Source organism: Ranitomeya imitator, chromosome 5, assembly GCF_032444005.1.
Source record: "Ranitomeya imitator isolate aRanImi1 chromosome 5, aRanImi1.pri, whole genome shotgun sequence".
NCBI lineage: Eukaryota > Metazoa > Chordata > Amphibia > Anura > Dendrobatidae > Ranitomeya > Ranitomeya imitator.
The window spans coordinates 415,490,485-415,514,118 of NC_091286.1; the positions used below are offsets into that span (position 1 = coordinate 415,490,485).

The 23,634-nt window shown below is 41.6% G+C and overlaps 1 protein-coding gene across 1 annotated transcript in view; it reads left to right on the top strand.

Moving 5' to 3' along the window:
- The first annotated feature begins 224 nt into the window (after positions 1 to 224).
- The window catches only part of LOC138637787 (receptor-type tyrosine-protein phosphatase beta-like), a 109,099-nt gene continuing 85,689 nt past the window's right edge, over positions 225 to 23,634 (top strand). Inside the window, exons 1-8 of the mRNA XM_069726709.1 lie at positions 225 to 255; positions 2,151 to 2,408; positions 6,171 to 6,428; positions 6,551 to 6,808; positions 7,530 to 7,787; positions 14,977 to 15,228; positions 17,349 to 17,597; positions 19,053 to 19,307. Of these exons, the coding sequence (XP_069582810.1) occupies positions 6,194 to 6,428; positions 6,551 to 6,808; positions 7,530 to 7,787; positions 14,977 to 15,228; positions 17,349 to 17,597; positions 19,053 to 19,307 (1,507 nt within the window). The 5' untranslated portion in view covers positions 225 to 255; positions 2,151 to 2,408; positions 6,171 to 6,193. The remainder of the gene's footprint in view (positions 256 to 2,150; positions 2,409 to 6,170; positions 6,429 to 6,550; positions 6,809 to 7,529; positions 7,788 to 14,976; positions 15,229 to 17,348; positions 17,598 to 19,052; positions 19,308 to 23,634) is intronic.

Below are 23,634 nucleotides of genomic sequence, written 5' to 3' on the forward strand. Positions count from 1 at the left end.
AAAATTGAACTTTTTTGAATTTACCCAATGGCTGCATGAAACAAAGAGGGAAAAATGTAAAGGGGTCTGAATACTTTCCGTACCCACTCTATATCTCTGAGCTGGAAAAAACTAGATGGAAATAAAACTGTTACTTCATCTTTGGATACAATTGGAGGCCTGGCACCAGGGAATTATTACACATTGCTGGTCACTGCTGTTTTGTTGAGGAGAATAATGTGACTGGAAACAGTTCAGAAATATCTGTGTATACAAGTAGGTATTTTTCAGAAAATTTGATGTACAATAACAGCACTGTGGCGTAGTGGTTAGCACAGCAGCCTTGCAGCGCTGGAGTCCTGGGTTCAAACCCCACCAAGGACAACATCTGCAAGGAGTTTGTATGTTCTCTCCGCGTTTGCGTGGGTTTCCTCCGGGCACTCCGGTTTCCTCCCACATTTCAAAGACATACTGATAGGGAATTTAGATTGTGAGCCCCAACAGGGACAGTGATGATAATGTGTGCAAACTGTAAAGCGCTGCGGAATATGTTAGCGCTATATAAAAATAAATAAATATCATGGGGCCGTGCTAGCCAGAAAAACCGATGTAAATACTTTTATGCCCAACGACGACAAAACTATGCTCAGAGTGATACCTTTATTAACTAACCAGATAAAAAATATGTTTGCAAGCTTTCAGGGCACGGGGGCTCCTTCTTCAGGCAGGATTACAAATGAATTAATAAGACAAGAGCACACCATTTAAGAGATAGTCCAGCAGGACATTTGTTAATGAGGTGTGAGGCATCAACATTTAAGAGACATCACACCTCCCACTTCATGAACAAATATCCTTCTGTAATATCTCTTAAATGTTGTGCTCTTGTCTTATTAATTCATTTGTAATCTTAAAACTAAAATCAAATGGTTTGCTGCGCTAATCCTTATAATGGTCACCTAATGAATATATAACCTTGAATGATGCCGAATCAATAATTAGTAAAATACTGACCAAATACTGCTAGCGTGACGGCAGCCTAACATGACATTGGCTTTCTACTTGTTATATTGAACATTATTTTTATAGTTACATTATTGACTAGGCATCATTCAAGGTTATATATTCATTAGGTGACCATTATAAGGATTAGCGCAGCAAACCATTTGATTTCAGTATTACTATTTTGCATATGGGACTTTTCACACAGGATCCTGAGTTTTGCCAGCAGCTGTATATCCTATTTTTTTTAAATCAAAATCATTTTTTAGGTTTCCCTTGTCATTGAGGACGCTGGTGTAATTCATATACCGTATTTTCCGGCATATAAGATGACTTTTTAACCCCTAAAAATTGTCCCAAAAGTCAGGGGTCGTCCTATACGCTGGGTACGGGTGCATGGAGCGATCCTGGATGGTTCCCAGGGTCTGAAGGAGAGGAGACTCAAAAAATTAAAAATATGGATATACTCACCCCTCCGACGGACCGTGGCTCTCAGCGGTGCAAGCGTCTGCCTCCGTTCCTAAGCATGCAGTGAGTGAAGGACCTTCGATGATGTCGCGGTCACGTGAGCGGTCACGTGAGCGGTCGCGTGACCGCGACATCATCGAATGTCCTTCACTCACTGCATTCTTAGGAACAGAGGCACATGCTTGCAGCGCTGAGAGCCAGGGTCCGTCGGAGGGGTGACTATATCCATATTTTTTATTTTTATTCTTTATTTTTTACATGAATATGGATCCCAGGGCCTGAAGGAGAGTCTCCTCTCCTCCAGACCCTGGGAACCACACGCCGTATACGATGACTGGGCGTATAAGATGACCCCTGTCTTATACGGCGGGTATATCCCAAATTCCATATTTTATATGGAAAAGTTGGGGGTCGTCTTATACACCCAGTCGTCTTATAAACCAGAAAATACGGTAAACTAATTTGTAATCTTGCCTGAAGAAGGAGCCCCTGTTCCCTGAAAGCTTGCAGACATATATTTTTTTCTGGTCAGCCAATAAAGGTATCACTGTGAGAATACTTTTGTCATCGTTGGGCATAAAAGTATTTTCTGAAACTATGACATTTTGGACCATGAGAATTTGCTATACTGTCTTTTCGGGCGCACCTCTTTATAAAAGCGAGTGTTGAACATTATTTATATTTTTTCTGTTTCATAATAGAGCCTGAAGTAGTGAAGAACCTGTCAAATGGAATCATCACCACCACTTCTATATCTCTGAGCTGGGAAAAACCAGATGGAAATGCAAGTTCTTATGAAATCCAGGTTCTGGGAGATCCAACTTTTGATAAAACCGTGACTTCAACTTCTGATACAATTGAAGGCCTGACACCTGGAAATTATTACATATTCCTTGTCACTGCTGTTGTTGGGGAGAATAATGTGACCGGAAACAGTTCACAAATACTTGTGTATACAAGTGAGTATTTCATATATTAGCATTACATGGTGCCCGTTGAAATCAAAGGTTTGTCTATGAAATCTAGAATGAGACGTGTCATCCAGATTGAGAGAGGCTATTTTTAATCACTTTTCACTTTAGCCAGGAAATGAGTATACTAAAGAGAAAAAACCCTTCTGATTACTTAAAATGTTCTATTATGTTTAGACCCTTCTTAGACCCTTTTCTTAATATTTTAATGTAACTTAAATATAAGATAGCAAGAAGCTAATTCAAAGATGACAACCAATATGGCAGCATGTCTTGCCTATGCTGCAAATATCGATGCTCCAACTGAACAGAAATGTTCAGCACTGAGATCTCATCTCTCGAGATCTTGGTCCCGAGATCACCATCTGTGCATGCGCCACCCCCGGTGGCGGCCATATTCTCGAGGACCACCGCACATGGAACCGTGGAGGTGCCGGGGCTCTGGCCAGTTCTAAAATGTTGGCAGAGCACCAGGCAGCGCCGGACACCCACGCAGTACTGCTGGGCAATGGAGACACCCACAGCACCGGTCAGCAACCGCCGGGCACCCGGAGACATCTGCCAGCAGCAGAAGACCCCAACAGCAGCACAATACCCCAGCAGCAGCGTGCCACACATCGGAGCCCCCCCTCACCCCTGCCTGTGGCCTGCAGCATCACCCCACTCCTGCCTCCTCCAGCAGCGACCCTGTGACCCCACTTCACTGCAGCCACCACCCCCCGGTACGCAATAAGATGCATGGATTATAAGAAGCACCACCATTTTATTCAAAACATTTTTTTTTCTTATTTTTCTCCTCAAAATTTGGAGTGTGTCTTATAATCTTAAAATACGAAAAAAACGCTATGTTGGAAAGTGCAAACGGTGTGAGACATGTCCGCTGCTCCTGTCAGCACCACTAAGCATACACAGATGTTAATTTCACCGCACTCCCAATGCGATAGCATTGGACCTATCTCTAGTTTACTCATAAGAAAAACTTGGTTTATTAAGGAATAAAACTGAACCATATTAGACTGTTCCAGAGGATTGATCCTACTAACAGATTCCCTTTAGCTTAGAATTCCTAGGCCAGGCGTCCCCAACCTTTCTTACCTTGAGAGCCACATTCTGCTATGAAAGTTGGTTGAGAGCCACATTGTAGTACAGTGTATAGGGTCAGTGTACAGGTAACACACTGAGTCACCTGTGATGTCTGTACGTGAAGTCCTTCATCTTTGCTTTTCATCTTCATCCAGCACAGACAACCGTTACTTCTTCCAGCCAGGGCTTGTCTCTGCAGGAAATAACACAATTATCTAGAGCTCCACTTGCAGAACACATTATTTTTTTTCCCCCAAATTCTAAACTACACCTGATGAAGAAAAAAAGGTGACAGTGTTGCTCTGCACAGTAACAGGACCGCCTCCCCAATTTAAAACACTATCCTCAAAAAATAAAATAAATACCTCACTGCAGTAATATCCCCCATCCTGACCCCCGTGTGTCTCATTCCTTGTTCCAGCCATATGTTCTCCCATCTTGCCTCCATGTGATATCCCATCCTGCCCCATCTGCCCCATGATCCTGACCCATCTGCCCCATGATCCTGCCCCATCTGTCCCATGATCCTGCCCCATGATCCTGCCCCATCTGTCTCCATACTGCCCCATCTGTCTCCATCCTGCACCATCTGTCTCCATCCTGCCCCATATTCCTGCGCCATGTGTCTCCATCCTGCCCCATGATACTGCCCCATCTGTCTCCATCCTGCCCCATGATCCTGCCCCATCTGTCTCCATTGTATCCATCCTGCCCCATGATTCTGCACCATCTGTCTCCATCCTGCCCCATGATCCTGCACCATGTGTCTCCATCCTGCCCCATGATGATGCCCCATCTGTCTCCATCCTGCCCCATGATCATGCACCATCTGTCTCCATCCTGCCCCATGTTCCTGCACCATCTGTCTCCAACCTGCACCATGTCTGCATCCTGCACCGTGTCTCCAATCCTGCCCTCTGTGTCCATTCTGCCCCGTCTCCATTCTGCCCGTTTCTCACATCCTGCTGCCGTGTCTCCATTCTGCCCCTTGTCTCCATTCTGCCCCTTGTCTCCATTCTGTCCCCTTATCTCCATTCTGCCCCTTGTCTCCATTCTGCCCCCTTGTCTCAATTCTGCCCCGTGTCTCCATTCTGCCCCTTTTCTCCATTCTGCCCTTTGTGTCTCCATTCTGCCCCATGTCTACAATCCTACCCCGTGTTTCCCATCTCGACCTGTGTCTCCCATCCCGTCTCCATGTCTCCGTTCTCACCCGTGTCTCCAATCCTGCCCCTTGTCTCCATTCTTCCCCGTGTCTCCATTCTAACCCCATGTCTCCATCCATCTGTGTCTCCATTCTGCCACTTGTCTCCATTCTGCCCCCGTGTCTCCCATCCTGCCCCCTTGTCTCCATTCTGCCCCCTTGTCTCCCATCCTGCACCCGTATCTCTATTCTGCCCCGGGCAGGATGGAGACACATGGATGGAGACACATGGTCCATGTGTCTCCATCCTGCCAGTGAAACATTTTGCTTTAAAAAAATAAAAAAATAAAAAACAAAAAACAACTTTCTTCATACCTTGCCGCGCTCCTGTGGTAATGATGATCCCTTCAGATGTCTCAAGCACGCACTTGCCAGAGAATGACAATAACGTCATATGCCAGTGAAGTGCGCGCTGACGTCAGCTGCCAGCCTCCGATTGGCTGGCGGCTTTATCTATTGCCGTGCGGGCCTGGGCCCACACTGCAATAGAGTAACTGAACTTGCGTCTCGGATGCAGGTTCAGTTACTGCACGGAGCAGAAGCCTGCCGCTGGGGCTCGATCAGCAGAAGAGACGGGGCCCGACGTGGGCCTCCTCTGCTGATCAGGCCCCATACGCCAGTCAGGGCAGTAATGCCCTGATGGCAGCCCTGGTGGTGTGGGTCACTGTGCTCTATTGAAGCCGCAGTACCAAAGTTTTGTGAGATTTGTGAAGTCTCACAAGACTTTGTGCAGCTTCAATAGAGCACAGTGAAACTGCGCAGGAGTGAATACAGTCAGTGATTGACACAGGAGGGGTGGCATATTACCATCAGCGGGGCGGGTATTACAGGCCGTGGGGCGGCTCCCTGGGGACTTAACACAGTCTTCTTTGCTGTGACCGTTGGCGAACCACATTTCAGGAGCAGGCGAGCCACATGTGGCTCGCGAGCTACAGGTTGGGAACCGCTGCCCTAGACAATACCACAATCATTGTTTTAAAACATTCACAGTTGAACATCATCTTTTTAGAAGCGAAATCAAGGGTGACAATCATAATGGCAGTGTTTCCCGTTGTGTTGCAAATATTGCTGCTGGACAGAAAATGGTCATAACTGTGTGGTGAAATGAAACCTAATAATCAACGTTTGACCACTGCTCTTAGTTACACATTTATAAAATAAAATTATGTGTATATGTATTTGCATCACAGTAAAACAAACTCATAGCAGCTATTACCATAAGAGGAGGCACTGCACTACCTGTATTGCAGTGATGGTGCTTTATAGATTGAGTTGCTCACATACTGAGGCCTCCATTGTCATCAAATAAAATACTATTTCATTATAAGAGAAAAGGACAGATTTGGCTGGAAAGCTATTCCAAATATAATAAAAGATTATAAGAAGATACAATATAATCTTATTATGCTAATTTCTTTATTAAATCTATTGTTGGCAAAAGTTATATCTTCTCTGTTCCATAATAGAACCAGAAGTAGTGAAGAACCTCATGGCTGAGATGATCACCACCACTTCTATATCTCTGAGCTGGGAGAAACCAAATGGGAATATACGTTTTTATGAAATCCAGATTCTGGAAAATCCAACTTTCAATAAAATTGTGACTTCAACTTCTGATACAATTGATGGCCTGACACCGGGGAATTATTACACATTGCTGGTCACTGCTGTTTTTGGGGAGAATAATGTGACCGGAAACAGTTCAGAAATATCTGTGTATACAAGTGGGTATTTCTATCGTAATAAAAATATTGCACCTTGAGAAGCTGTAGTACAGCCTTACTAGCAAATTCTATTATAAAACCTAGAGTTTCACATTGTTTCTATCTTTTCTGTTTTATACCAGAACCTGATCTAGTGAAGAACCTGATGACTGGGAGCATCACCACCACTTCTATATCTGTGATCTGGGAGAAACCAGATGGAAATACAAGCTCTTATGAAATCCAGATTCTTGGAGATCCATCTTTTAATAAAACTGTGACTTCAACTTCTGATACAATTGAAGGCCTGACACCGGGGAATTATTACACATTGCTGGTCTCTGCTGTTGTTGGGGACAATAATGTGACCGGAAACAGTTCAGAGATATCTGTGTATACAAGTGGGTATTTCTTTTATTGAGATAATATATATTTACACAATGCATCTATCCATTATGGCCATGCTCAAGTAAATTAGAAATTGAATTGATTGTGAAAGTTTTGACATTATGGCTGATTCACTAAGACTGGCGACTCATCACTTTTAATGAAAGTAGAACTGGAGCAAGATGCCCTGAATTTTAAGAATTATGCACCCCTTTAATGAATCTTGTGCAAAAAAATAAAATATTTATTATACCCATAAATAAGTATTTTTTAATGTAAAAAAGTACACATTTGTTATCACCGCATCTGGAACGATCTGATCTAGTGCATTGCCCAGGAACACCATGCATATTGAATGGGGTGATCTGTAGCCACAAACTTTCTTATACTACTGATTATGGAATTATTTAAAAGGAAAAAAATGTCAGAAACTGGCATCCAAAAAAACTATCAGAGCTATTAAATGCAAAAGGGACTGGTCGGGAACAGGGGAAAGATGATTTGCTCCAAACATACTATGGAGCATAGTATCGGCAGGTATTAAACACATATCTTTTTTTAATTAGTGATGACTAGGACATAGATATATGCAGGATCAATGTCCATGGTGCTGCTCATTTCCTGATGCAAAAGTGAATAACAATGGAAAAATCTTTAAAGTATGCTCTAATGGCAAGATATAGTTTTATTAATAAATCATTTTTTAGCTAATTGTATCTCTTCTGTTCATTTAAGAACCTGAAGTAGTGGAGAACCTCATGTCGGGTGTCATCACCACCACTTCTATATCTCTGAGCTGGGCAAAGCCAGATGGGAATGCAAGTTCTTATGAAATCCAGATTCTGGGAGATCCAACATTCAATAAAACTGTGGCCACAACTTCTGCTACAATTGAAGGCCTGACACCGGGGAATTATTACACATTGCTGGTCTCTGCTGTCGTTGGGGAGAATAATGTGACCGGAAACAGTTCAGCAATATCGGCCTATTCACGTGAGTACTAAGTTCTCAGATATTTCTGTAAAATTGTGAATTTTGTAATTTGATATTCCGAACATCTCTTTCTAGTTATGGCAAAGTATACATATATGAAAATTCACATTAAATACTTACACTCCTCAATATTGAAATTGCAAACCAAGAAGGTAAAGTTGTGGAGTTTTGAAAATCAAAACTCAAAGGAAGGATTGGCATGTTAATGACATGCAAATGTTCAAAATCTCTTATATTTTTTTCAGTATCAAATATGAGCCCCACATGCAGAAATGAAGGGAACACTTAATTTTTTTCACTTTTTTCTGTTTTTCATTAGAGGACTTCAATCTGTATTCATTTTCACTTCCATGCAACAGACTGAAGTACAATAGTATTGCAGTGTACTGTGAAATCACACATCTCCTATGGAGTCCTTCTAAGCTTCATAGATTGCATCTGGTAGGCATGGAGACCTTCAGAAAGTCCCTGGCTGCCATGGAAACCAATTGGCACGTATACAGCGGCTATCACCAAGGGGTTAACTAAAATGTGAAGCAAGCTTAGTTCAGGGATGTACTTATATTTTTTCTTACTACAAGAAATTGCTGTAAAATGAGATTAAAAAGCTCTCTAATTTATGAAAATATCATACAAATCATGACAATACCTCAAATTACTTGCTATCAAAAGTCACAAAATGACTGTTCAAACCAAACATTTGGTACACCAACAGCTTCCCACCTACTTGTTTTCCATACTTTTCTGCCCTCCTCTTCCTAGGAGCTTTGGCTTTACAGGATCCAGATAAGATTGTACAACTGGAAATAGATGGAGAACAAGTAAGTCGGAAGGTCCATTGAACTGTTAGGCCGTGTGATGCACTGAGCATCAAATCTAGGAGCAAGTCCAACTCTGAATGGCCAAGCAGAAACAAAATAATGACCTATTTAAGGAGATTCTTCCCTTTCAGATAATATTTGGTCCCAGCTGCAGTTTGCTAAAATATAACTAACCACGTTGTAGTCACCTTTTCTGGGTCTTACCAGGTCAGCTGCTCCCTCTGTCTAGCATAGCATTAGTTTTGCTACTGGTCACCCTGACAGCAAATATATTGGCTCACTGGCTCTACCCATATATTAACCTAATGTCACTTAGGATCATTGAGCTTACTGATTGGCATAAATTATCTGAAAGGTAACAATACCTTTAAGGCTTCCAAATAGACTTGCTATTTTGAAACCCTAAACAATCATGAACTTAAATCTTAAATCAAATTTGTTATCAGAAGTGAATTATTGCTCAAAAATATTTTTTAAATAAAATATTTCTAAAAATTCTTGGAGACTTTTTTGTCCAATTTTCTTTGGACATGAACATTATAACTAGTCTATAATTTCTGTTCTGTAGATTACAATACTGGGTAATATCTATCTACAACCCCTGACAAAAATTATGGAATCGCCGCCCTTGGAGGATGTTCATTCAGTTGTTTAATTTTGTAGAAAAAAAAGCAGATCAAAGACATGGCACAAAACTAAACTCATTTCAAATGGCTTTAAAGGGAACCTTTCACCCCGTTTTTTCAAGATGAGCTAAAAATACCGTTAAATAGGGGCAGAGCTGTGCTTTACATTAGTGTATTTTGTGAGCCTTTATTCCCCACCTATAATGCTGAAATACCTTTGTAAAGTCACCGTTTTGGGCTGTCACTCACACTGGTCAGGTCATATGGGCGTGGTGACAGCGCTGTTTCTCCCCCAGATCTCCGTTGGTGGTGTAGTGGTGTGCGCATGTCCAACTGGTGAATCCACTGCGCAGCTTGAAGGAAAATAGCACGATCTGCGCTATTCAGCCGTTTATCGGTGGGCGCGGCCATCTTTGTGAGGCCGCGCGTGCGCAGATGGTTCTTCTCGGCTTCCCGGGGCTTCAGGAAAATGGCCGTGGGATGCCGCGCGTGCGCAGATGGCGATCACGGCGGCCATTTTCCTGCAGCCGAGATGCGATCTCCCGCCTTCAGTGAAACATTGTCTACTGAGGATAACATAGTCATGTGGCTGCGGTACATAGACGATGTTTTTGTCATCTGGAGGGGCAGTGAGGAAGGTTTTGTTTCCTTCGCAGTAGGCCTTAATAATAATGATTTGGGTTTACACTTTACCAATGAGATGGACCGTACCAGATTACCATTCCTGGACGTCCTGATTGAAAAAGGTAGTGATGGTCAATTAACCACGAGTACATACAGAAAGCCAACATCGTCTAACTCCCTCCTGCGGTGGGAGTCAAATCATCCTGCTCCGCTCAGGAAGGGTATCCCCAAGGGACAGTACTTGCGTGTCCGAAGAAACTGCTCTCAGCCTTCCACATATCATGAACAAGCAGATGATCTCAGAGCACGTTTCCGAGAACGGGGATATCCGGATAAGATTCTTAAGGAGGCTTATAGTGTATCTTTAACGAAACAGAGGAAAGACCTCTTAACACCTACCCCTAAAAAGGAAGGGGATCAACATGTGAGACTGATCACTAGGTACACCAATGGAGCTACAGACTTGAGAGAAATTTAAAAAAAGCACTGGCCGATCCTCCAGATGGATAGTGATTTGAAGGAAATTCTTACTCCGGCCCCACAAATCACTTTCAGAAAGGGCCATTCGATTAAAGACAGAGTGGTCCACAGCCATTTTACCTCTCCCCTCCCTCAAGTGAACTCCACATGGCTGGGCAAGAGAGTGAAATGTTGCTATAAATGTGGTAGCTGTAAATACTGTGGGGCACTTTGCCAAGGAAAGGAGTTTGTCAGTAATGTGACAGGAAAAATCTTCCACATCATCCACTTCATAAACTGTAAGACTAAGGGTACCGTCACACAGTGGCATTTTGATCGCTACAACGGCACGGTCCGTGACGCTCCAGCATCGTAACAATATCGCTCCAGCGTCGTAGACTGCTGTCACACTTTGCAATGTACGACGCTGGAGCGATAATTTCATGACGTATGTGCGATGTAGAAGCCGTTGGTTACTATGCGCACATCGTATACAATATCGTGCACACCTTTGTTACACCATGCGATCATGCCGCCACAGCGGGACACTAGACGACGAAAGAAAGTTTCAAACGATCTGCTACGACGTACGATTCTCAGCGGGGTCCCTGATCGCAGGAGCGTGTCAGACACAGCGAGATCGCTGGAACGTCACGGATATATCGCTGGAACGTCACAAATCGTGCCGTCGTAGCGATCAAAATGCCACTGTGTGACGGTACCCTAAGGGTGTAATCTATAAGATGACTTGTGAATGCGGAGTGGAGTATATTGGAAAGACGAGTAGAGAGCTGAGAAGGAGGGTAGGTGAGCACCATAGGGACATGATAAAAGGGAGAGACACCCCGGTGGCTAACCATATCAACAGGGTACACCAAGGCAATCTGAAGGCCATAAAATTCATGGGGATAGATAGAGTATACCAACCCCACAGAGGTGGTGACTGGGACAGGAACATTTTGCAAAGGGAAAGCAAATGGATATTTCGACTACAAACCACAACACCACATGGTCTTAATGACCAATTGAGCTTTTCTTCCTTCCTGTAGAAGCAGGGGGCACCAGGGCATCTTTTTTCTAGGGACAGCCGCCGTTGAGTGGGGGCGCCACTGCGCAGGTTTAAGGTGCCAACCTCCACGTGAGGTAGGGATCAGGATAGGGAGGGCCTAATAGGAGATTGTGTAGTTTCACCCTTTGCCTATCTTTTCCATCATTGAGGGTCTGCCGTGTCACTCCGTATAAAGTATGTATCTATTTATTCATTTATTTTGCTATTTTGGGATAATCTTTGTTATTCTGGGTCTTGGTTATGTCTGACGTATGTACTTTTATGGAGGCCTTTGTCCATGGGGGTATTAACAGTGTTTTAGGGATAGTTTTATCTACCCGTACATACCTATCGTTTTTGGCTTTAGGGTATCTTTTACCCGTCTTATAGTGGAGTGAGGCAGCACGGTGGGAACGGTTCACCATGAATAGATGACCGAGAATGTGTGCCTCATCTCTAAATAATATGGTACGCACAGGTCTCCACTGAATGAGGATTCAGAAGTGGTAACAAACCGGAAATGACGCTACGCCACTGGGCCAGAGCGTCCCGGTTGCCAGGGAGACTGTGCGCGTCACAATTTGGTGCATGTGCCTTGACATACCCGAATTCTAACGTTGTGCCACGGGTTACACAAGGCCGGTCACATGAATGCACGCCGCCGCTAGGCGCGCGCGCTCTCTCAGACCGGAAGTAGGAACCATGGCTTCCGGAAGTGCGCGACCATGAATGCCGGTGACTTTCTGTTATAAGGGCTGGCAGAATGTAAGTAAACCAGCGATTGCTCACCATCATGCCATAATCCCCTGATGAATCTATTCAGGAAGAAACGCGTCGCGAGGCATACTCTAAGCAGGATACCTTAAGGCGGATGTCTGTGAAAACCGCTAGAGAGTCCTGTTAAACTCAACTCTGCAGGAGGACTGTGATAACTACCAGTACAAGCAGATGAGTATATTCCTAACAGCTGGACGTAATATTAAATCCCATTAGGTGGCCCATGTGGACATACACCTTGAGAGGTTTCCCTCAGTGAAATTGGTGTTATTGTCTGTTTGGCCACTGGTTGGGAGATGTCCAGTCCATCCAGGACCTATGTCATATAGGGTCATGCATTTGTCTGCATATCCAGCATATCGCATCTGTACACTGCCATTGTAGGATCTATCAAAACTGTATTCTACACCCCTCATGGAGGAGCTCCGTGAGAGGTATCCCCCGATATACCTACCGTCTTAAAGTGCGTGGCCCCCGTTTTTACGGGGTAGTATATTATCACGATTATTCATCTGATGATATTGGTAGAGGGGATTCCCTCTGTTGTGGCACAGTGGACTCCATTACTAGCTGGGTTTGTTTATTTCTGTCCCAATGGTGATCGTTTCTTGGTCCTTTGGGGTGATCTGAGGCAGTGAGATATTTTATGGTCTGTTCGTTTTTGTGTTTTTGTATATGTCAGCACTAGCACCTTAGTCTCACTGTTTGTTTACACCACTTTTTACCAAGTAATACAGTAAAAGTTACGTTTTAATGCTTCCATTTTTTCAAAAACCTGCTTATTTTGGTACTTTATCTTTTTTGGTTTTTGATCCATTTGTTCAAGACAGGCTAGTTTAAGTATCATGAAATTGACACAGGTCTTTGACAGTGTACCCTTGTCTCTACTGTTGCGGTGTGTGTCTCACTCGCCTCTTCTCCTTGGTTGGGCAATGAAGCTTGCCCCTTGCCACTAGCTTTGTCTGATAGGAATTTTTTCAACATATTTTCCTTCTTACATATTTGCCTTCTTATATAGCACCATTTTAGTAGACCTCTCTGCCTCAGGAAGGAGAGATGCAAGATTAACAGCCTCCTGGATTACAAACTGAGAGGATAACAACAGGGTACCTCTTGTGGTCACATACCTCTCCCACATGAGCATCTTAAGGAAAATTGGTGCTGATCTCCAACCCATATTCCATAGAGATCACAAATTGAAAGACATATTCCCAGAACTACCACTTCTCTCCTACAAACAGCCCCCTAACTTAAGGAATCTCCTCGTCAGAAGTGTCCTCTCATCACCATCAGTGACTGGCACATTCCCCTGTAACAATAAAAAATGCAAAACTTGTACCCACATATTACCAACAAATATAGTCCATGTACCAAACACAAATCAGGACTATAAGGTCATGGGTTCCTTTTCTTGTACATCCTCCAACGTGGTGTACATGATACAATGTACGAGGTGCCCTGGAAGTATCTATATTGGGGAAACCAAGCAAAAAACATAAACTATGATGAATCAACACAGACACACAATCAGGAATGAAATGGACACACCGGTGGGAAAACATTTCTCTGGACCTGGACACAGCATAACAGATTTAAAAGTCTTAATACTAAAAGGTAATTTTAAGGACCACAGGGAAATAAAAATTTGGGAATACAAACTAATGAATATGTTTAATTCGTTGACACTAGGACTCAATTTAACACCTGGATTTTTGAGTCACTACATGGATACAATTCACACCTCCACCAGATGGACTCCAGATAACTAAGAACATTAAGGTACCTTCACACATAACGATATTGTTAACGATATCGTTGCTATTTGTGACGTAGCAACGATATCGTTAATGAAATCGTTATGCGTGACAGCGACCAACGATCAGGCCCCTGCTGGGAGATCGTTGGTCGCTGAATAAAGTCCAGAACTTTATTTCGTCGCTGGACTCCTGCTGACATCGCTGGATCGGCGTGTGTGACACCGATCCAGCGATGTCTTCACTGGTAACCAGGGTAAACATCGGGTAACTAAGCGCAGGGCCGCGCTTAGTAACCCGATGTTTACCCTGGATACCATGCTAAAAGTAAAAAAAACAAACACTAGATACTTACCTACAGCCGTCTGTCCTCCAGCGCTGTGCTCTGCACTCCTCCTGTACTGGCTGTGAGCCGGAAAGCAGAGCGGTGACGTCACCGCTCTGCTTTCCGGCTCACAGCCAGTACAGGAGGAGAGCAGAGAAGCAGAGCGCAGCGCTGGAGGACAGACAGCAGTAGGTAAGTATCTAGTGTTTTTTTTTTTTTACTTTTAGCATGGTAACCAGGGTAAACATGTTTACCCTGGTTACCGGGGACCTCGGGATAGTTGGTCGCTGGAGAGCTGTCTGTGTGACAGCTCTCCAGCGACCAAACAGCGACGCTGCAGCGATCCGGATCGTTGTCAGTATCGCTGCAGCGTCGCTTAATGTGAAGGGGCCCTTATTCCCACTGCCTCTCCATTTGTAAGAAAATGCCTAATTTGATTACCTTGGCTTATGTATGGACTCATCACACTTCCCACCCCCTAACAAATGTCTTCCTGTAGTATTCTTTAAATGTTGTACTTGTTTCTTATTAATCTATTTGTAATCTTGCCTGAAGAAGGAGCCACTGTGCTCTGAAAGCTGCAAACATATTATTTTCTGGTTAGCCAATAAAGGTATCACTCCTAGAATACTTCTGTCATCGTACAAATCTAGCAAAATGTTACCATGTTTCATTAATCCAGAAATAGGTTATTATATTTCTCAATTTCATTATTTAAAGTATTCATTTACTAATACTAAACATTATGGTTACAGGTCCAGCCACTGTAATAGATCTACAATCCTCTACAATAAACAGCAGCACAATATATGTCAGCTGGCTGCTTCCAGAAGGTAACAGAAGCTCCTATCTGGTAGAAGTAATAGGAGATCCACCGCAGAGCTTCATCGTATACTCGGAATCAGCGACAATCAATTTCCTGACCAGTGGGAGCCAGTACACAGTGCGGATCTCTGCAGAAGTAGGCAATGGACTACTGGGTGATGGCAAAGAGATTTCTGTATTAGGTAAATGTATTTTTTGTCTCTCTTTGTATAAGTATATAACACTTGCTGTTTTCTTCTTAACTACTGTAATTTGATTTTCTAATCTGTAACAATAATTTTAAAAAATGCATGCCTTGTAGTTCCACTGCATATTCCAGCTATAAAATATGCCTTGACGTACATATTTGTCATGAACACGTCCCTTGGTGTTCCGTGAGTGATGTGTATATCATTGCACTGTACGACTTACGGTGCGATCAGCTGCATAGGCCCAACTGGTGTATACAGCCAGGCTCCTACTGTAACTGCAATCATCAAATCAAACCCACCAGCTTGGTGACTGCTGGGATGGTGATTGTGGTACATGAAGAGTTTGAAAGCGGGAGAGGACTCCATCCATGAGACCATCAGGACCACCACAAAGTGACAGCTATAGCGGGCTGTGGTGGGATGCTATGACAACCTAAGGCCTGACAATGGCCTCTAGGTCTGCTTTACACTGCAGCCTTTCAGATGTCCTTGTAGGCTGGGTCTGCTATGTACTAGTCAATTTTACACTGACTGTATAAAAGAAATAACAAAAAGTTTGCGTCAACAATTATGGAATCATGTCTAAAAAAAACAACATTACAACTACACTAAAAAATAAACTGCCAAAGCAAATAGATGGACATATAACCGGTTCAGTACAAATAATTGAGAATCCGAAAAAAAATGTACACATGAACCATAAATACTGAAAAAATACAAATTTTATTTGTAAAAAACAGCAATGACAGACAAGGTTAAAAAGTGGGAAACAACAGAGGCATCAAAACCCACCATATATCAAATAGAGGCTGTACACTAAATTATATACTACAAATGACCTTCCAAGATAATATATATATACAGTATAAAGTAAAAAAAAATCATATAATCATAATATTCACAAAGGAAAATACAAAAAAATCTAAACAAAAGCTAAAAAAGCAAGTAGACAATAAGGTTTCACACTTTTTAACTTTGTCTGTCATTGTTGTGTTGTTTTTTACCAATAAATTTGTATTTTTTCAGTATTTTTGGTTCATGTGTACATTTTTTTCAGATTCTCACCGACAGGATAAAGTAACATTGGAAATAAAACTGCACAAAAATACATTGATGATATTAACTACATTACCACCTTAGACATACATCTAAGGTGGTCTCCCCCTGCTTGGTGCGGGCTCCTGCAATAAGCTCGCAATTTTTTTCCTGCACATGTCAGCTGATTAGTCCCATTCAAAATAAAACAATTAAAAAATAAAAAGTACACATATTTGGTATCTCCGCATTCAGAATTACACAATCTATCAAGATATAAAAAGAATTAATCCGACCGGTAAATGGCGTAATATTGATCGCCCCAACATTGCATTAAAAAATAATCCCTCACCCAGCCCAAGATCACGAAAAATTGAGGAGCTATGGGTCTTGGAAATGGTGAGGGCTTTTTTTTTTTTTTTAGAAACTTTGGATTTTTTCCACCATTTAAATAAAGAAAAACTATACATATTTGGTATCTACGAACTTGTAATGACCCGGGGAATCATAATGGCAGGTTAGTTTTAGCATTTAGTGAACATGATGAAAAAAGCAAAGCAGAAAACAATAGTGGAATTGCACTTTCTTTTTTGCAATTTCACCACACTTTGATGTTTTCCCCATTTTTCCAATACACTATATGACAAAACAATGGTGTTCTACGAATGTACAACTTGTCCTGCAAAAACAAGCCCTCACATGGCCATATTAACAGAAAAACAAAAAAAATTATATCTCTGGAAAGAAGGGGAGCAAAAATGAAAATTGCAAGGTTAAAGGGTTAATAAAGTTACTTTATTATGTACTATTGTCCATATTTTTTTTAATTTTGTGCTGTTGAATTTGAAACTTTTCTATGTGTTACTTTTACACAGTTATAAAATGTATTTTGTTGAAATTCTATAAATGTGCAGTCTCTTCTTATCTTGATACTGTATTGGCGTGATTAATTAATAGTTATTGCTAAAAAGATTAATGCAGGTATAGTATATACATATATAATGTGGAATACACCTCACATTTGTAAGATAATATGCTCATTGGATACCCTGAATTTATTCTTTTGTATTCTACAGTGGCAGATAACATCACTGCTACACTTATTACAACCACATCTGTCCAGTTGAATTGGAATCCAGATGCTGGTGAGAACACAACCTACAGCATTTCTGTCTATGGAGAACCATCCAGTACCTGGACTGTGAATACTACAGCAATACAGATCACTAATCTGACATCTGGGAATTTCTACAAGATCTGGGTTTCTGCATATATGAATAATCTATTACTGTATGGATATGGTGGTGAGATCAGTTTGTACACAAGTAAGTAACGTAAATGTATTTGTCTCATTAGTCTGCAGTCATTAGATTGCTACGATAACGTCATCACCATACTACAATTTGCATTCAAGAGAACCTGTCAGCAGGATTGTGCACAGTAACCTACAGACAGTGTCAGGTCGGCGCCGTTATACTGATTACAATGATACCTGGAGTGATGAAATCTATCTTGTGGATGTTGTTTAAGCTTTATTTTTAGTTTAGATGCTACTTCGCAGGCGCATCCAACGCCATCTTAGTGGAGACCATTTTTTTTCTCTACTGGCACCATCTTGGAGGAGGCAATTTTTTAATCTCTAACAAGATTGTGCCGATAGTTGCTACTACGCAGCCACAGCCAGCGCCATTTTCAAACTTTTTTTCAATGAATTTATAAGACACTCTGGATTATGAGACGCACCTTAAATTTTAAGGATAAAAATAGGTAATTTTTTAATAAAATGGTGGTGCTTCTTATAATCCATGCATCTTATTGCTTAGCGGGGGTGGTGTCTGCGGTGAAGTGGAGTCCCTGGTTCGCTGCTGTAGGAGGCAGGAGTGGGGTGATGCTACAGGCCCCAGGCTGGGATGATTGGGTGTTCCAATGTGTGGTGCACCATTTCCATGTCCAGCGCAGTGGGGGTGTCCGGCGCTGCTGCAGGTGTCTTTGGTGCTGGTATGGGTGTCTCCGGTGCTGCTGGGGGCTCTGCCGACATTTTGTGAAAGGCCAGAGCCACCTGCAGTTCCATGGTTTCCTGTGCGGTGGACTCCGGAAAAATGGCCGCCGGGGGGCAGCGCATGCATAGATAGAGATCTCGGCACCAAGATCTCAGGAGATGCGTACAGTGTGTGTGGGGGATTGGGTGGGGAAATGGAGGATTCATAAGTCTGTAGTCCCACGGAGTGACTGCAGACTTAACACTGTGGACCAGACAACCCCTTTAATATATTGTAGATATAATGTAAGTATACAGTTAGCCAAGGATGCAACTGACTTTGTAAAAGGGACCAATAAACGGACAGTTATCACTGGTAAGTATATATGTACATATGTGTTGTTCAGCATGAATCCCTAGCAATTGTATATAGTAATTCAGCATGTGCATCTCCAAGGTAGTCAATACGTTCTTGATTAGCAGCAGCAACTCCCCTGCGATGCACCCACCCCAATCACTGAGCTTAGCGGCTTGTGCTGTCTACATTGTCAAAGCCACTGAAATAAGTGATTGGCTGCAGTGGTGATGTGTATTGTAATCGCGAGGTACTCTGCCAACTGAATGACAGGAGCTGGTGCAGGATTTATTTGATACCTATATTAGGTTACGGTATACCAAAATATTGAAAAAAACTCTTTAATTCTAAAACATCTGCGTAGTCTGTGTAGTGACATAGATGATGAGACGTTGTGCTTCTGACGCGTGCATTGAATGTATATCATTTTTTTTCTTTTACTCACAGGACCTGGTGTTGTCAGGAATATCCAGGCTGATAATATCACCACCAACTCTATGACTATATCCTGGTTCCCACCAGAAAGCAATTACAGTCACTATCTCATTGAAGTGACAGGAGATATCTACTTGAATGAGACAACGACCTCCGGGTCGCTCCCAGTCAGCGGTCTGACACCTGGAAACCAGTATACAGTTACCATTAGGGCAGTCACTGGAGAAGATGTATCTGGAGATCCTGCAAAATTTATAGTAACTACAAGTGAGTATAGATAACAGCACTGTTAAAGTAAGTTAACTGCACTTTCAAGTAGCTTTTCAGACTAAGCCGCTGTGTGTGTACATGATGAATACCAGTATTTCTGGCTTTTATATGTCTTCTATTCTTCATTTTCACCAGTTTTCTCCTCCGCAGCCTCAGTACCGAAAGTCAGAGGAGATGTCTCCCATACACAGTGTAGCACAGAGGTTCCTGCTTTTCAAAGGCAGCAGATTAAAGGAGAAAATAATAGAGTAGTACTAATCTATAGGTGTGAATTAAGTTCTAGAGTGAGGTAAAATACTTGTTAGGCTATGTGCACACGATGCGGACTCGTGTGCGGATTATTCCGCACCATTTTTGCAAAATCTGCAAGTAAAACGCACTGCGGATTACCTTTGGATTTACTGCGGATTTACTGCTGTTTTTGTGCGGATTCCACCTGTGGTTTTACTCCTGCAGATTCCTATTGAGGAGCAGGTGTAAACCGCAGCGGAATCCGCACAAAAAATTGACATGCTGCGGAGAATACAACGCAGCGTTTCCGCGCGGTATTTTCCGCAGCATGGGCACTGTGGATTTTGTTTTCCATAGGCTTACATGGTACTGTAAACCTGATGGAAAACTGCTGCCAATCCGCTGCAGATCCGCAGCCAAATCCTCACCGTGTGCACATAGCCTAAGAAAACTCAGGTTGATTTTGATCTTTCTGAGTTTCCATCTGCATTGTTTTAGGATATTTCCCATTAGCTTTGATAAAAATGTACTAATAGCGTCATGTGTGGATTGTATGCATTTTTAGTGCATTTCCACTGCAGAAATGCACGTAAAACATGCTTTTCTTACATCCACATTTTCCTCCTCTTATTCAAATCTATGGGGAAAATCGCAAATAAAATACATATTTAGGCTGCCGTCACACTATCAGTATTTGGTCAGTATTTTACATCAGTATTTGTAAGCCAAAACCAGGAGTGGGTGATAAATGCAGAAGTGGTGCATATGTTTCTGTTATACTTTTCCTCTAATTGTTCCACTCCTGGTTTTGGCTTCCAAATACTGATGTAAAATACTGACCAAATACTGATAGTGTGACGGCAGCCTTACCTGCAGAAAAAATAACATTTTGAAGATTTAAAAAATGCACCGCAGGTTAATTTATAAAATAAGCACAGCAAGCATGGAACTTTCCTGGAACTGTAATCCACTTCTATTTTTGTACATCAAAATGCACCAAATACTCAATATGCCAATTTAACCTAATTCTAAAACAACACAGTATATTGTACCAGAAATGAAATGATTTCACATTTAAGAACCCTGCGCTGACTAAGAAGAAAGAAAAAAGTTTAAGCCAATAACCAGTGGTGGAATTGAGGATTTATTTTAACCATAACACCACAATTGGAATTTTTCCTGTTTTTCAATATATTATATGATAAAAATCAATGGTGTCATTCAAAACTAAAACTCATCCCACAAAAAACAAAGCCATCATATGATACGATGACAGAAAAATAAGTTCTGACTCTTGGATGGAGAGGTAAAAAATAAAAGTACAAAAGTAAAAAAATAAAAATTGTCTGCAGTGGAAATGGTTTAGTAGTTGGAGTTGAAGCAAACTGAATTTTTCTGAGGAGTCCATTAGTACAGATGATCTTCTGTGATTCAAATTCGTCAAATTGCATGGATTTTACAGAGAATTTCGATTAATGGGAGAAGTCCAGATAACTTCTGTTTTTTACGTAAACAATTTAAAATATTATAAGGCAAAGCACAATTTTTCATGCCAATATTTGCAATGTAACAGTAAAAAAAATACTATCATACTGATGTTCGCATGGCATCAATTTTTTTAGCCTATCCATTGCATTTAATGGGAAGTGGACCAGTATAGAGAATGCTCAAAGTCAACATTCGAAAAGAAACTTATCTGAAGTGCTCTCTTCAATAAGGCTAAGTTCACATTAGCGTCTCTGTGCGCAGCGTATCATCTGCATGTGCAAATGCATGGCAAAACGCATTCAAACACATGTTTACGCTGCATTTTTATCCGCTTCAGCTTATGCATGATGCCAAAAAGCACTCTGCGTTTGCATGCGTTTGTATGCATTTTTGCCTGCGTTTGCGTTGATTATGAGCATGCGTTTAATTGTTCCAGGAGGACGTGTCCTAAATACGCAAGCGCATCGAGCGCATGCGTGTGCATGTCCTTGCGTACCAATGCGTTCCCATAGACAGAAATGCATTGTTTTGACGCACTCATCGGCATGCGTATGTCTGCGCTTAATTGGCTTCTCAAAAAATACAACATGGTGCGTTCGCAGCACACCGTGAAATGATGCAAATGCATGCTAACACATGTCCCTGCATACACAATGACGCATGCGGAACGGTACGCAGGTATACGTGAACCTGGCCTAACTTTGCTAAGTGTGCTGTCCATGTGTTATCCAATTATTAATATGGGCATTGCACATAACTAAAATCCACTCATCTGATCCAGGACATACAAGTATATAGGAATATTTAGTTCTTGAGTTCCTCAGTCTACTTTTATGATGCTGAATGTTAATGAGACATGCAAAAAGGTTTCTTGCAACCATTTAACAAAAATAAATAAGAGCAGAGCAGTCAAATCTTTACTTTTGTGATTGCAGCACTGCTGAATATATTAATAATATTTATGCTATATGACTAAGGTGCATCAGGTAAATTAGTGTTAGTATGTATTCTCTAATTCTTCAAGAAAGGCTTTATTAGGAAAAAACAGTATTTACCTTTAGTTGTAGTGATAATCTTTGGGAAACTACCGTTTGACACATATTCAAATGTCTAATATGATGTTTTGATGCAGGAAAAAAATAAGGTATACTCTCCCCCTAGCTGTTAACAAGTTAACTGGCCAGCACAGGGGGCAGTAAACACTCAGCATTTTCTCTGCAATCAGTCCCCCAGCTCCTTCAGTTACATCCTGCTCCGAAATGTGTGTGCTGAGCTGGAGGTCACTCAAGGACCAGTGTTATGATTACAGCATTTACACTGTGTAGAGAATGCGGACTAACTGCTGCCACCAGTGATAGCCACTTGAAGAGAAGCAAGCAGCAGCAGGGAGAATATACATTCCTTTTCTCCTTGCAGCCAAGCATTTATTTAGATAACCGAATATGTTTGGAATGGTATTTTCCTGCAGTTTAACATGGGATACCGGAGTATGGAACAAGAACAGTAATTAAGTCCACACTATCCAAACAAATGCCAATTCAGATGTCTAATGGCTTCCCTATAATGCTATGGTGTGGTGCCGCTGGGTTACCATGGAAGAAGTGTTCCTGCAAAAGGCCCCAATTGCTACCATGTTGGTAATGCTATGATTACTATAATTTTACAAAAGTAAAAATAGAAACTGCTGCACTTTCCACATTTTAAAAATGAATATAAAATAAACATATTTGGTATCGCAAATTAGCAAAAAGTCTGATCTATGAAACTGGGAAATAATTAAATCCAAAAAAGTAAACGATATTAAGCAACAAAATTTGAAACACCAGAATTGATTATTTTTAGCCAATGTACCTTCCCCAAAAATGCAGCAAAAAATAGTATGTATCCCAAAATGGTAGCCTAAAATGTCAGCTCACTATGAGGAAAAAAAACTCTGACATACAGTGAGGAAAATAAGTATTTGATACATGCCGATATTGCAATTTTTCCCACCTTTTCTCAGCTACAAAAAATTTAGAGGTCTGTAATTTTTAGCTTTGATACGCTTTAACTGTGAGAGACAGAATCTAAAAATAAAAACCAGAAAATGACATTGTATGATTTGTAAATAATTAAATAGCATTTTATTGCATTAAATAAGTATTTGATCAACTACCAACCTACAAAAAGTCCGTCTCTCACAGACCTGTTAGTTTTTCTTTAATAAGCCTTTCTACTCTGCACTCATTACCTGTATTAATTGCACTTACTTGAACTTGTTACCTTTATAAAAGACACTTGTACACAATCTAAATCATTCACACTCCATCCTTTTCATCATGGCCAAGACCAAAGAGCTGTCTAAGGACACCATGGACAAACTTGTAGACCTGCACAAGGCTGGAATGGGCTATAGGATAATAGTCATACAGCATGGTGAGAAGGCAACAACTGTTGGCACAATTATTAGAAAATGGAAGAAATACAAGATGACTGTCAGTTGTCCTTAGTCTGGGGCTCCATGCAAGATCTCATCTCGTGGGGTAAGGATGATTCTGAAAAAGGTCAGAAATCAGCCCAGAACTACACAAGAGGACCTGGTCAATAACCGAAGGTAGCTGGGACC